This window comes from Camelus ferus, chromosome 6 (assembly GCF_009834535.1).
Source record: "Camelus ferus isolate YT-003-E chromosome 6, BCGSAC_Cfer_1.0, whole genome shotgun sequence".
Classification (NCBI taxonomy): Eukaryota; Metazoa; Chordata; class Mammalia; order Artiodactyla; family Camelidae; genus Camelus; species Camelus ferus.
This window is the reverse complement of record NC_045701.1, coordinates 20939797-20953561: the sequence shown is the minus strand read 5'-3', so window position 1 is coordinate 20953561 and position 13765 is coordinate 20939797. Positions and strand designations below refer to the sequence as shown.

The window sequence follows — 13765 nt, the reverse complement described above, 5'->3', positions numbered from 1 at the left end:
GGTGTCAGTTTGGAGAGCTTTGGTGATCCCTTTCAGTTGGAGTTAAGAGGATAGCTGTGAGTTAAGAGCTATATCACAGATGGGAAAGGAATATTTGGACAGCTACTCGTACTTTAGGTGAGAGGGTATACTCAGTGGTAGAGTGCATGCTTAGCATGCATGAGATCCTGGGTTCAATCCCCAGTACCTCCCGTTAAAAAATAAATAAATAAATAAACAAAAATAAATCAACCTAGTTACCTCTCTCTCCCCACCCCCCAATGTTAGATATCATACTTAAGATTAAATTTTGGTATTTCTTTGATATGCCTTTGATATATTCTGATACAACTTTTGGAAGTTTGTATATTTGGATACTAAATCCCATAGAAAACAGACTTGACCACTCTGAGCTCAGTATATTTCAAACCTACACTAAGATAAAATGGTACTATGGTCCTCTGGCATGTGTGTCTCTATTTTCATTCATTTAAAAAAATATATATATATACACATATATGTGTGTGTGTGTGAGTGTGTGTATGTTGTGTGTGTCTCACAACTGCACCATGGCTTTGAACTTCCTGCCCTCTGCCATTCTAACTGAATGACCTTACCAGGATTCCTGCAACTTCTGAATTTAAAGTGGTGTCATCTGTATAATTACCATGTAACAAATGATTTGCTGAAGATATAGTAGATAGCCCATGGAATTCTTCTAGAAAATGTTATAAAGAGCATGAACTTGGCCTGTGTTCACTGGATTTTTCAAATTTATTCCTTTTAGGACCTCCAGGATTTATAAATTTGACCTCATTTTCTCTCTGTGTCTTGAGCAAAATAAACATCTTCTACTATTCTGTGTTGTTGCTGACCCTATATACAACGCTGGGTAAGTCAACTAGGAAATATGAGATTGTGGAGAATTCTGCCAAAGAACATATTGAGGATTTTGACAGTAGAGTCATTTAGGTTCTTGAGAGCATAACGACCGGCACATGGCTCCTTCATTTCCTGGGATGTGGTGTTGGGAAATAAAGTTTTTTCCTAACTTAAAGGACATTTAGTTGACACCAAGTTAACTTAAGTGTGCTAAGAAGACCATGACAGAATTAGTATTTGTATAGAAACTTAATAGAGGTTCAGTTTAAATCCCATCTCCTCACAGTAGTCTTCTTTGACCACCTCGAAACTTTACCCTTTTTATTTTCTTCATTACTTTATCAGAATTTATGATTATCTTCTATCATCTCTCCCCTCATTAGAATATCCATGGATGTCTTGTCTTGTTCACCTCTATGCCTAATGCTAAGCACAATGCCTAGTATGTAGTTGGGTGATTATTTACTAACATGTGATTTCGAAAATCTCAGCTCAAAAAAGAGAGAAACTGAGATGAGCAGTGAGTTCAGGCATATCTGAGCTCTCCTGTCATGTTAATTACCATACCCACTACTGACAAAGTCACTTAGTTACTTACGGAAGCAGAAAGCCCTGTGAGTCTCTTTTTAAAGCCTTTTATTAATGCTCCTTAGTGACTAAAAGTGGCACAGGAGCAGATTGTCTTTTACAATCTCCTATTTGTTGCTTAGTCTATGTTTTGTACTTTTATTCCACCTTTGGACTTTTCTTTTTTTCATTAGTAACTCCCATCAGAGACCAGAAAGTAGTTCAAGAAGAAGTATGACCCTTTACAATTCTGTGTAACAAGCTTCTCCTTGGAGGAGATTCTCCTTGGAGATCAGTTTCCTTGTTAGAAGACAGGTTGAAGCTCTTGTAGACGCTTGTCTTCTACCAGGAGGCAAAGCAAGTTATTTGGTTCCTGGCTGTAAAAGAAAACATTGGAAGGGGAGAAGTTGCTCCATTTTTAAAGGTTGAGACTTGAAGGGAAAACACTTTTTTAAACTAATATGTATCTAATGGAGTACATGTTATATAAATATGAGAAAATTACCTATGACTTTTTAAAGCTGAACTCTACCCTTACCAGCAAATGATGGTATTGCATTTTGAGAAAAGAAGTCTAACTGTTCGTTAATCACTCTTGACAATATACTAGTTGCAGAAGCCTGCACACTGAGAATAGGGCAGTCAATAATAGTAAGGAGTAGAGAAAAGTCATTCTGGCATTGCAGATGAAAAATGAAAGAAGCAAGTCAAACATCTGTACATGTCAACCCTGAGTGCGAGTATGTAGTTGATGTATGAAATAATGACTATGGGTCAGCAAGAAATGGTTAAAATTCATTAATAGTAATAAGAAAGAGAAGAAGTGCATTTTAGAATGATTAAAGTGGTTGAAATCTTATTGCTTAAAAGAGTAAATCTCAGTTATCTGGAAAAATTAACTGTCGTATCTATGAAATACCTCTTTGCTTCTTAAAGGAAATGTTAATGCATTATATTGAGGTTACTATTGCAACAGATTCTTCTAAATTTTGTGACTGTACTCCAGTCTGTTTCTGGAATCTTTTGTAGGTATAGCACGTACTCAGGCAGTTTTATAATCTAGAGAAATATGGAGTAAAGGAGCAAATAATTGATTAGCTAGGATATTGAGGGCAACAGAGATAAGAAGAAAAGCTATGCAAAAATACTTATAGATGACTAATCTCATATTTCCTCATTATTATATAAATGCATCTCATGATGTATGTAATCAGAGTCATAGTTATTTAATCTCCTTTCCTGTTCATTGCCTCTTTCAGGACCATGGTTTGTTGGTGAAATCACTAAAGGCAAATTGGGTTGCTGCTTTTCCTTTGGGATTTTTGTTGATGGACATTTCCTACAAGGCAGCTTAACATTTATAGTTGGAATTCTCCAGGTAAGAAGTCAGAAATGCAGTTTAAGAACACCTTGACCTTGTTGGACTAATTGCATAACAGTTATGAATTAAATCCAGAATCTCAAATTAAACACTATAGATCATGTTTCCTAATTTATTGGCAGGGCAATCTTTAATATCTGATGTTTTGTTTGCTTTTAGAGTGCTTCCTAAGCTCCTTCTTCCACTACTCTCTTGTAAACATCTAAAATACATTTTTGGCAGGCAGATTTATAAAAGGTGAAAGAGAGTTTTGCTTTTGTTTGTTACCAAAAGGTGGGCTTATATTTGTATTTTAATAAATAGTACACTTACCATGGATTTTATGTATCATGTAGGCCCATGGCTTCTAAATCTGCTCTATCTCTGACCTAGACCTCTTCTCCGCACCTCAGGTGCCTATATATCCAACTGCCATTTTACATCTTCCTTAGATATCTAACAGGAATCTCAACTTGATGTTATATCTCTAACAGGACCTTTAATTTCTATCCCCAAACCTGTTCCTCCCCCAGTTCTTTCCAATTTCAGTCAGTCATCCAGGATGTATCTTCTCCAGGCTGTATCTTTAATTCTTCACCTTCTCTCACACTTCAGTTCATCAGCAAGTACTACCTTGTTTGATCTGTCTCCATTACATGTCTTGAGTCCACCACTTCCACTATTACTGTTACCACCACCCTTGTCTAGGTCATAATTACTTCTTGCCTGGGCTACTGCAGTAACCCCCTAACTGCTTTCCCACTGCTGCTCTTGCCTCCCTATTGTCAGTATGCTACTCTGGTCCTTTAAAAATCTTAATTAGCTCACTCACTTCTCAGCTTAAAACCCTTTAAGCAGATCAGTGACATGGTCTGGGTCCTGTTGACTGCCCCAGTTTCCACCTGACTTATCATGTTCTAGGCCCATTGGCCTTAAATAGGCCAAGTCCTCTCCTACCTCTGGGCTGTTCATTTGTTTCTGATGCACTTCCTTCCACTGGCTCATTTCTGTCCTCCAGGCCTCAGAGAGCCCACCTCCCAGTTACCCTCCTGTGACCCAGTTATTTTCTCCATTGAATGTATCACAATATGTGATTATCTTCCCCCTTTTATTCCCCTTGTTTCTCTTCTCCCTGTTGGTATGTAAGCTCTATGATGCTTCTTTTCTGACTTGTTCACCCGTGTGTCCCTTGCCTAGAGCCTTGCACAGTGCCTGCCACATAATAGGTGGTCAATAATTATTTGGTGAATGAATGACTCATTTGGTAGCTAAACTTGGATTATAACTTAAATCTTCTATTTTGTATTCCAGTATTCATCATGCTACTTCAAATAAAAGTGCAGAGAGAGGAAAAATTATTGACACCCAAGTCCTCCCTCACTCTGCCAAAAAAAGTACTGTGTGTGTATATATACACATATATGTTCAATTCATTTCTACCTTAAACATTATTTGAGGGCTTCGACATAAATGAAATGATACTTGCCTTTAAGATGAACAAAAGGATACAGGCAAACCAACAACTGACTACAAGTCAACAATTGTGTTACAAGCAAGGGTAATTGAAGCATAAAGAAACAGATTGTTAACCCCTGAGAGAGAAAGCAACATATTTTTAGGAGCCACCAGTAATGTGTTAGTGAGGATCTGACTCCTCCAAGGCTTGCTGATAAGCTAATGGTTCTGTTCTGCTTTTTCCAGCTGGTGTTTTTTAACATCCCCTTGATGATTTACCTGTGTTGGAGCTTGCTGCAGAGGTGCTTCGGTCACAACTTCAGGTCTCATCTCCGTCACGGAAAATACTTGAAAATTATCCCTGTTCACCTACTTATGTTACTGCTCTACATCTGGCAGATTTATTCCTGCTACTTTCTTCATATGACATACGGCACTCTCGCTTTATTATTCTCCCCTTTGCGGACCTGGTTGACACTGGTGACACCTGTTCTCGTTCGTTGTGTGTGGACACTGAACTCCACGGAGCTTGGAGCCTTCATAGTGCAGTTAAAAAGCCACCTGAGCTCCTGAAGGGCCACATCTCATCATGGACCTCTGTAGCCGAGGTTTCAGCCCCAACAGCAGGCAGAAGGCCAGTACGGGTGGACAAGCTGTAGAGAGCTGCTGTACCTTGGACGCCTGCGAGTTGGGGGGATTACCCACTACTGATCCTGCAGAATGGACTGCAGAAAAGTCTCTAAATTATGCATGAGTCCTTCCTTCTACAAGAAGGAAAGGGTTGATTTACTTTTGTGAAGAGAAGGCCCTAATCTAGAGGATCCAGAAGGCAGGGGCAGGTGTGTATGGGAGTATCTGAAGCCCAGTGCGTTTTTTACGTTACCTCATGTAAAGTACCTAGCACAGTGTCTCGAGCCCAGCAGCCATCAAGGGCTCCACTTAAAGGGCAGGGAACCAGTGCAAACTTGGGCGGGACCCTGACTACCCTTGATTGGTTCCCGGTCCTCTTTTCCCACAGGTTTATGGGCTCTCTGCTTCCTCGGTCGGGGTTGTCTTCAACTGATCAAATAAAAGAACGGTGAATAAGAAGTAGTAACCTCTCTCTGGGCGTTGCTTATGTGGCCAGGGCCCAGGGGGCGGGGCCTCGGGGGCGGGGCCTGGTTGTTGCCGGAAGCGGACCTGCGTCCATGACGGCCGGAAGTGGAGCTGCTCTGGCGGGTCCTGCGGGGCCCTGGCGATCTATTGAGATGGCGAGCCCAGCTGCCCCTGCAGCCGCAGTCCCCACCTCGGCTCCGCCTTTGGAGCAGCTCCGGCACCTAGCGGTGGAGCTGCGGTTGCTCATTCCGGGAGTGCGGGGTGAGATGACGCGGTGCGGCGGCAGACGGCAGGGGTGGGCCTGGGTAGGAAGAGGCCTGGCCGTGGCGGCGGCGGGGGAGGTGGGGACCCGGGAGGAGGAGGTGGGGGCCGGGGGTAGCTTCGCTGACTGCTCTTTCTTCTGCCGCCGCCCGGCCCACACGCCGCACCCACTAGTCGGCGAAGCCCGAGAAACCACCAAGGAGTTTAATCTGGAGACCTTTTGGAGAAGACTCAGTGAGTGCCTCTCCTGTTGGAGACTGCCATCTCTCATCTCTTGCAGCGTCCCTTCCTCTTTCCTTCCTTGCTCTCCCTTCCCCCCGCCTCGTCCTCTCTGTGGGGGTACCTCACCTTACCCATTCTTGATTTCTGGAGGTGTTTTTGAGACGTCTCAGCCGGCGAGGGTGGAGAGAGAAGGCATTATCTTCAAAGTCTGTGCAGCAGCTGCAGCCTTATCCTTTTGGCACTAACATATTGGCTCCGGCCTCCTACTCTGTCACCCCCAGATAAGGCAGCTGTAACGGTGTCAAGGGAAGCCACGACTCTGACCGTCGTCTTCTCTCGACTTCCACTGCCGTCTCCACAGGTGGGCTTCACTTTCCTGGAATGCTTGTGCTGCCTCGTTATTCCTTAGGAATTCTCTCATTTTCTCCCTACGTTTTACACTCAAAGCAGGGGATTTAGTTTCTTTATCTGTCAGGTAAAGTCGCAGTTCTCACATCACAGGATTGTTCTGAAGACCAAATTGCCAAATGCAGTACTTGGCATGGGGTAGGCAGCGCTTCTAAATATTGATTCATTCTGAAGTTCATCCTGGTTACTTACTTTCTGATAAAAAAATTTTTAAGCACTTTCTATTTGCTGGATGTTTTCACGTACACGATCCCCATCTGGCAGATGAGCAAGCAGGCTCAGAGGCTCAGGTTAAGGTAGATAAGTAATGGAGCTAGGATTTAAACTAGGTTCCATGTGATGTCTAAGCTACACCTTCTTTGTTATAGTATATAATACCCTTTTTATGTTGAATTATTTTTTATATTTATTTAGTAATAATGTATACAGTATAAAACTCAAAAGACATCAACATTAAATGTGCTAAAAGGCTTATATCTCCCCTCCCTAGTTTCTTTGGTATTATTCCGTATATATGCAATGCATATACACACTTACGTGTATACTCCTTCTTTTTACACAAATGATAGGACACCATAAACACCTTTCTGGACCTTCCTTTTTAAAAAAAATTTACAACATAGCTTGCAAATTGATTTTTAGGATCACATATAAGGTTGCTCAGTTCTTTGTAATGGCTACATAGTATTCAATAGAGTGGATATAACTGTAATTTATTTAACCAATACTGTGTGGACATTTAAGCTGTTTCCATCTTGTAACTATTATAAACAATGCTGTGGTAAATTGCCTAGTGGAATCTTTGGGTATATGTGTATATCGGTAAAAATTCCCAGAAGTGGAATTTCTGGAACAAAGAATTTATGCTTTGTTATAAAACCTCTGAAAGTAAATATGTTGGCTGTAACAGGTATTCTCTGTGCCCAGTTTTTCTAGAGCTAGGTATACTTAATTTGGGGATAAAGTTATTTTTTAAATGGCATATTCATTGCCTTATTTTTGTAGTCAGTACTTTCATTCTCTTTTTCAATCTATATATCCAGATATTTTGAAATGAAAAAATATTCTTTTGCTGCATATTCAGTGATAAACTCTCTCCCCTTTCATACCTCAGAGATCTGTGATGGGGAAATAAGAGAATTGTATGAGTGCTTCAAAAGCTTTGTGGAAGAAAGTCAATCTATTTAAAAGGGAATAGTAATATTACCTTATTTTTCTTATCTGTTGACTCCTTTCTTTACATACACTTAGGACTTGCTACTGAAATTCACAGCTATTAAGGTACTATGAGGCAACAGAATAGAATTATTTTTCTGTGCATGCTCAGGACAGTGGGATTTTTACTCACAGAAGAAAAATTAGAATTTGATTTTGTTTGGATTATATATATTGGAATCACAATCGCTTTCTTAGGCTCTCAGCACGTTATTCCTACTGAAGAATGGTTTTGTTTTGTTCTTTTAATTCCAGTCCATATGGACTGGCATTTTTATGAAGTTATGTGTTTAGATGTTGAAGCAATGTCAAATTGCCATAAAAGTTTCTAGATACACTCAGTCATTATGCTTAATCATTCCAGACTCTTAACAAATCATTTATGGACTGGCATGAATCTGTGGACCAATCACTGGCTTAAAATTTAGCAGGGAAATGAGGACAAGGAGGACAAGGAGGACAAGAGAAAGCTGCTTAGAAGGAAAATAGTCAAATGTTGAGCATTGTAGAGTCCATGCTAATTACTTTTAGGTATATTGTGATTCTGTTAAGGAGACAGACACCTGGTTAATAGTCTAAGATAGGGTTGGCAAACTTTTTCTGTAAAGAGCCAGATAGTAAACATTTTAGGCTTTGCAGGCCAACTATTCAACTCTGCCTTTATGGTGAGAACACTGCTGTAGATAATATGTAAATGAAAGAGTGTGGCTGTGTCCCCGTAACACTTTATTTGTAAAAACTGACAGAGGACCTGATTTGGGCCTATGGGCCATCGTTTGCCAACTCCTGGTCTGAAATGGTGAACACCTCAAAAAACAAAGCAGATCACAAATATCTTGGAATATAGAGTATCAGGAGTAAGTTTTTCCTGCTGTTTCTTTATGTCTTATTGAGTTGTCAGCTCAGTGTCTGGTGTGCAGCTAACTCCTCTCTGGTATGTGATGAGAATAGCACAAGGCCTAACTTAAAGCAGGACTTCAGAAAATGTTTGGTGATTGCCCTACAGATGTCTGCTCTCTACCCAGTAGATGGGTTGACCGCATTGATCTAGTCCATTTCTTTTTCTCATTCTGAAATTGGTTTATCCCCTCATAGGAAACCCAGAGGTTCTGTGAACAAGTCCATGATTCCATCAAGGCAATGATTGCTGTGTACTATTCACTTCCCAAGGATCAGGGTAAGCCACTCTGTAGACGTTAAGCATTTAGTTTATAGGATAGATGTTTGCTAATATGACAGCTTATGTCCTGAGAGTTGTACCTTTTCCTCAATTTGAGCATATAATGTAACTTTCTCCCAGAAAATGCAATTAAAGATAGTTTTATAACATAAGTGACCTCCATAAGTAAGCCTTTGTGCTAAGGTACGGGTGCTCTGTTCCCCTCTCCCTGCCCTTGCCTGACTCTAAGGTTTTTAATTCTCACTGGCTCCTCCCTCTTTAACCCATTATAACTGCACAGATGCCTGCTGGGTATTAGCCTCGTCCTCAGTCTCCTCCACCCTTTCTACACCACGCATGTTCCTGAGCTCCCTTATAGGTTAAGTGGCCTCCAGCCCTGCCTGTAGATTCCTGCCTTGATTATAATCATGCCATGGTTATAAATGAGCACATGTCTCATGGGTCTGCAGGGCTACTCAGATGTTTTAAACTTGAAGTGTTTTATCCACAGTTGTCAAGGGACTGCTGTTTTTAATGAAGGAATACATGCTGTCATGGAAGGATTTTGTTCTGTATCTCTTTTGGAGAAAACCACTAAGGAATGGTGGGAGGACTGAGAAAATGGCGTGGGGATATAAATAAGACCTGAGTTTTGTGTTGGCTCTCCAGTTGAAGCATGTGGGTGCACATTATGTTGAATTCTGTAGGGCTTAGATGCTCAGGAAAGCAGATGGTGACTTCTGGAAAGGAGACCAGGCTGCTTAGTCTTTGGGCTTGGCTACAGGAACCACCCTGAGAAAGCTGGTACGGGGTGCCACTCTGGACATCGTGGATGGCATGGCTCAGCTTGTGGAAGTGCTTTACGTCACTCCAGCTCAGAGGTAGTGACACCACATTTGGGGTTATCAGTTGATGGGGTCCTTGCCTCAGGGAGGGAAAAAAAAACCCCTCATTTTTATAGCAAAGTTACTGATCACTAAAAATAATGACCAACAGGAAGGATCTTTTTAGGAGACAGGAATCTAGATTATTGATACATCCTTACTGATTCCTTTCCCCAGCTCCGAGAACCTTATTTCCTACAACAGTGTCTGGGACTCATGCCAGCAGGTGCCTCGGATCCCAAGAGGTGGGTGAGAGTGGGAAGTGGGCATTGACTCTGCTGGCCAAAGGAGACAGACCTCTCATATCTAGCTTCCAGTTTTGTAGTTTATATCTGTCTTAACTTACATAAAGAGCTTAGTGGAATAGATAGAGGTTATCACCAACATCAAAAGATAGGCATTAATACTTTTTACCAGTCTTTTTAGTTCTCATACTTCTAAATGCAAACACCCTCTGGCTGTGGCTCTGTGTCTTGTTGAACCAATGTGGTTTGCTCTTCTGGTCCTGCCTCAGGAGCAGCAGCATTGGGGGACACTGAAGCAGTTATGAGGTAGAGCCAGCCAGGCCAAAAACAATGGTCATCCAAGAGGACCATGATGAAAAACATCATGTCACCACTGTATCTCTTCTTGTAGTGAATGACGGAAAGCTTTTTAGCCCCAGAGCATGTATGTGAAAAGAATTTTACTTTAAACCACTGCCCTTGTTGACTGTCCTTGGCACTCCCTTCAAATGGGAACACTGTTGCTTTTTGCAGGCCTAAGAGAATGGTTTGGTTTCTTCTCTAATTGTTGTGCTTCCGATTCTTCACTCATAGATAACAAAGCTGCAGCCCTTTCAGTGCTGACGAGGAGTGTGAATTTTGTAAAGGATGCACATGAGGAAATGGAGCAGGTGAGGGGGCCTCTGTCTTTGCTGGTCATTGGACTAGTAGATGAGAACTGATTATAAAGAGAAGAAATGTCCTGAGCATTGACCAAATAGGTCCCATCCTCCATTTCTAATCTCCCACCCCATGCTGGTATGTGATTTGGTACCACTCCCCTCTGTTCTATTGCTGGACTAGGAGAATCAGAACAGGATTTATGAAGTGATTCATTAGTGAAGTAATGGCTGCGGTTTGGGGACAGTTCAGACCTGATGCTGAAAGTACAACTTTTTTTTTTGTCATTCACATATATCATGGTGTGTCTTAGGCTGTGGAAGAATGTGACCCTTACTGTGGCCTCTTGAATGACATTGAGGAGGACAACTCTGACCACCATGATGGTGTGGAGGATATATTGGGATGTCCAAACAATCGGGATTTATATTGGTCAGAGGAGGATCAAGAGCTCATAATCCCATGCCTTGCACTGGTGAGAGCATCCAAAGCCTGCCTGAAGAGAATCCGGGTCTCAGTGGCAGAGAATGGGAAGAAGGATCAGGTGGCCCAGCTGGATGACATTGTGGACATCTCTGATGAGATCAGCCCTAGGTGAGCGCACTCCCCACCTGAAACATCCAAGGAGCAGCATTCTCATCTCAACTTGTGTCATCACCCCAAGGTTTCCCCCACTTTTTTATTTGGAAAATTTTCAAATCTACAGGAAAGTTTTTCAGTGAATGACTATACATCCTTTTCTAGAATCATCTGTCATTCACATTTTTGTCTCTATTGGTTAATTTCTCTATAATTAGATGTGACATTTTTATCCCTGAACCATTTGAGAGTAAGTTGCAGACATCAGTGACATTTCACCCCCAAATATTTCAGCACATATTTACTAAGAATAGACATTCTTACTCTTATTCTTGATACTACACTTGAGAATTTAACACTGAATGTAATAATATTACCTAATATTCATATTTCCCCAGTTGTCTCTAAAATCTCTTTTAAAAAGTTTTTAAAAGTTCACGGGTCCATCAAGGTGTGACACTGCATTTGGTTGCCCTCTCTTTAGTCTCTTGCAGGGACTTCTGAGTCCCTGTCCTTTTTAGCCTATTTGACATTGATGTTTTTAAGGAATCCACATCTACTGCCTTTTAGAATATCCAGCAAACTGGATTCATGAGATTGTTTACTTATGATTATAGATTCTATTCAGGTTAAACATTTTTTGGCAAGAATGTCACATAGTTGAGTGTTTTGTGCTTCTCATTGCATCATATTGGGGAGGCACATGGTGTTATTTTGTCTCGTTATTGGTGGTATTAAATTGATCACTTGGTTAAAGTGGTGCCCATTTTATTAGCATTAGGGATGAACCCTGCCTATATCACATATTAAAATGATGGTTTCCAGTCCTCACTGCATTAGTCATGTCCCATCCTACCAGCCAAGGGAGTTTTTCCCCCAGCTTCCTAGAGAAACAGGTTATGTGTATATTCAGTAAATATTAGTTGAATTGGCTAGTTATTGGTTTCCCAATTTGAGGAACCAGTAGGGGTTTCTGGGAGTCATTTTCTCACTAGTTGCATCCTTAGTTGTATAGTGGAAACCACCTAGCTGAGCTTTGTTCCTTTTTCTGTTAAGGGTTATTTTTGCTTTCTGCCCTTAGTGTGGATGATTTGGCTCTGAGCATATACCCACCAGTGTGCCACCTGACTGTGCGAATCAATGTAAGTACCAGCTTTGAGGGACTAGCTACAGGCCTAATTGACAGAATTTCAGTAATCATTAGCATTTCCTTTAAGCTTTAGGGAATATGTTTATTTGTTACACTCGGATGGAAGTACAACAGTAATGTCCAATTCTTACGTGTGTTTGCGCTTAATAATTATTTGCTGAATTTGAATTATAATAGCCATAAGCTCTGGCAGTACTCTCTTGCATAACCACTTGGGTAGTCACTTAGAAAAATCCAAAGACCTTAAAATCTGCTGCTTTGAAAAGAAAGTCTTAATTACCACAGTGCTTTAGGATTCTTTCAACCTGAAGTCACAAGTTTCTAAGTTCTAGTATAGGCCAAAATATGTGTTTCAGAAACATAGTCTGTTCTAATATCAACACTTTGTGTGATTTAACCACAGAGGGTCAAACTTTTTATAAAAATCTGATTTTAATGTGTTCTTTCAAGTCCTGGGTCCTGTGCTAGAGTTCTATTCTCTTACTTTTATAAACTTTAAGTTCCTTTCTCTTATTTTATTGGAAGAAGAAATAAAACTGCCAGTGGCTTACATTTTACCATCAACTGTATCAATCCTAATAGTATTTGATAAATTAGATAGGAAGTTAACCAAATGTATCTTCACAATGTGCAAATACCTTGGAGTAGAATAGTAGCCTTTGGGGCTTATTTAATAAGATTTTGCTAAAAAAGAAAAGAATCCATGATCCCCCCCACCCTAATCTAATCATCATTTTTTGTTTTTGATTATTTCCTCCAAGGTTTTTTTGTTTTGTTTTGACTTTTTGTTACTTGAGTATTAAAATATTTTAGCTCTCATTCTTTTTTATGATAGGTCTCAGGCTGAGTAACTTCTGCTTTTTTTCTAGTCTGCAAAACTTGTATCCGTTTTAAAGAAAGCACTTGAAATTACAAGGTGAGTATGAAGACTTCTTCCCAAGTAGCTTATTTAGAATAAACCTATCCAGCCATTCTCAACTCCCAAACCCCTATTTCGAGGAGTAGAAGGTGGGTGTAGTACTTTCTTTCAACTTTACTTGTGGAGCAGCTGAGTTACTGCAAAGAAACTTGTCTTTTCTTACTATAGTCCCTGTGCTCCCTGTTGAGGATAGGTTTTCCCTTGACAGTATATTAAATGTAACTTCTCTTTTTCCCATTGCATTCTCAGAGCAAGTCATGTGACCCCACAGCCAGAAGATAGTTGGATCCCTTTACTTATTAATGCTGTTGATCATTGCATGAACAGAATCAAAGAGCTCACTCAGAATGAAGTTGAATCATGAGTTTTCAGGCTCATTTGTACTCTCCTCTCTCCCTTTCCTACTATCGCAGCCAAGCTCTGGTGTCTGCTTATAAAATGAAGCTAGGATGTTTTCTGGATTGAAAGGGAATTCTTGTCAATACCTATCAAAATTCACTATTACGGAAGATTGTTGAGTAGACAAACTGGCAGTTATTTATAAACCATATGAGTATGATACATTTTTCTGTGCTAGATACAAAAGATAACTGCATGAGTTTTTGCTCTTGAGTTGCCTCTCAGAAATTCCTGAGGAAGCTGCCATTTTCCCTATTTGCAATTGTGTGTTGTTTCATTGTTAAAGATGTTAATAGTCTCAATAAAATGCTAACCTGCCAGTAGTTACATGAGTACCCTTCCAAAGT

At 40.5% G+C, this 13765-nt stretch overlaps 2 protein-coding genes across 10 annotated transcripts in view; both read left to right on the top strand.

Annotated features, from left to right (window-relative positions):
* TMEM62 (transmembrane protein 62) overlaps positions 1-5336 on the top strand; it is a 46885-nt gene extending 41549 nt beyond the window's left edge. For 5 of the 8 annotated variants that reach the window (XM_014554340.2, XM_032481386.1, XM_014554338.2 and 2 more), the window contains 3 exons: positions 767-871; positions 2688-2806; positions 4490-5332. In XM_014554340.2, the coding sequence (XP_014409826.1) occupies positions 767-871; positions 2688-2806; positions 4490-4816 (551 nt within the window). In that variant the 3' untranslated portion in view covers positions 4817-5332. Of the gene's footprint in view, positions 1-766; positions 872-2687; positions 2807-4489 lie in introns of all 8 variants that reach the window. The other 3 variants (XM_032481383.1, XM_032481389.1, XM_032481384.1) reach the window with 2 other exon arrangements.
* Positions 5337-5383: 47 nt separating this feature from the next.
* CCNDBP1 (cyclin D1 binding protein 1) lies at positions 5384-13745 on the top strand. 2 transcript variants are annotated; one of them, XM_032481390.1, is made up of 11 exons: positions 5389-5599; positions 5774-5833; positions 6103-6182; positions 8540-8621; positions 9388-9484; positions 9665-9732; positions 10306-10382; positions 10685-10965; positions 12032-12092; positions 12970-13016; positions 13269-13745. In XM_032481390.1, exons 1-11 carry the CDS (start codon positions 5431-5433, stop codon positions 13381-13383), a joined length of 1137 nt encoding a protein of 378 aa, XP_032337281.1. In that variant the 5' UTR covers positions 5389-5430; the 3' UTR covers positions 13384-13745. The 2 variants fall into 2 exon arrangements, with proteins under 2 accessions (XP_032337282.1, XP_032337281.1); XM_032481391.1 differs by lacking the exon at positions 5774-5833 and having other exon boundaries at positions 5384-5599.
* The last annotated feature ends 20 nt before the right edge of the window (positions 13746-13765 follow it).

Coding starts and splice junctions, on each gene's coding strand:
- CCNDBP1 (XM_032481390.1), top strand. CDS start 5,431: ATGACGGCCGGAAGTGGAGCTGCTCTGGCGGGTCCTGCGGGGCCCTGG. Junction 10,383..10,684: donor CACATGAGGAAATGGAGCAG/GTGAGGGGGCCT, acceptor GGTGTGTCTTAG/GCTGTGGAAGAATGTGACCC. Junction 10,966..12,031: donor TCTGATGAGATCAGCCCTAG/GTGAGCGCACTC, acceptor TTCTGCCCTTAG/TGTGGATGATTTGGCTCTGA.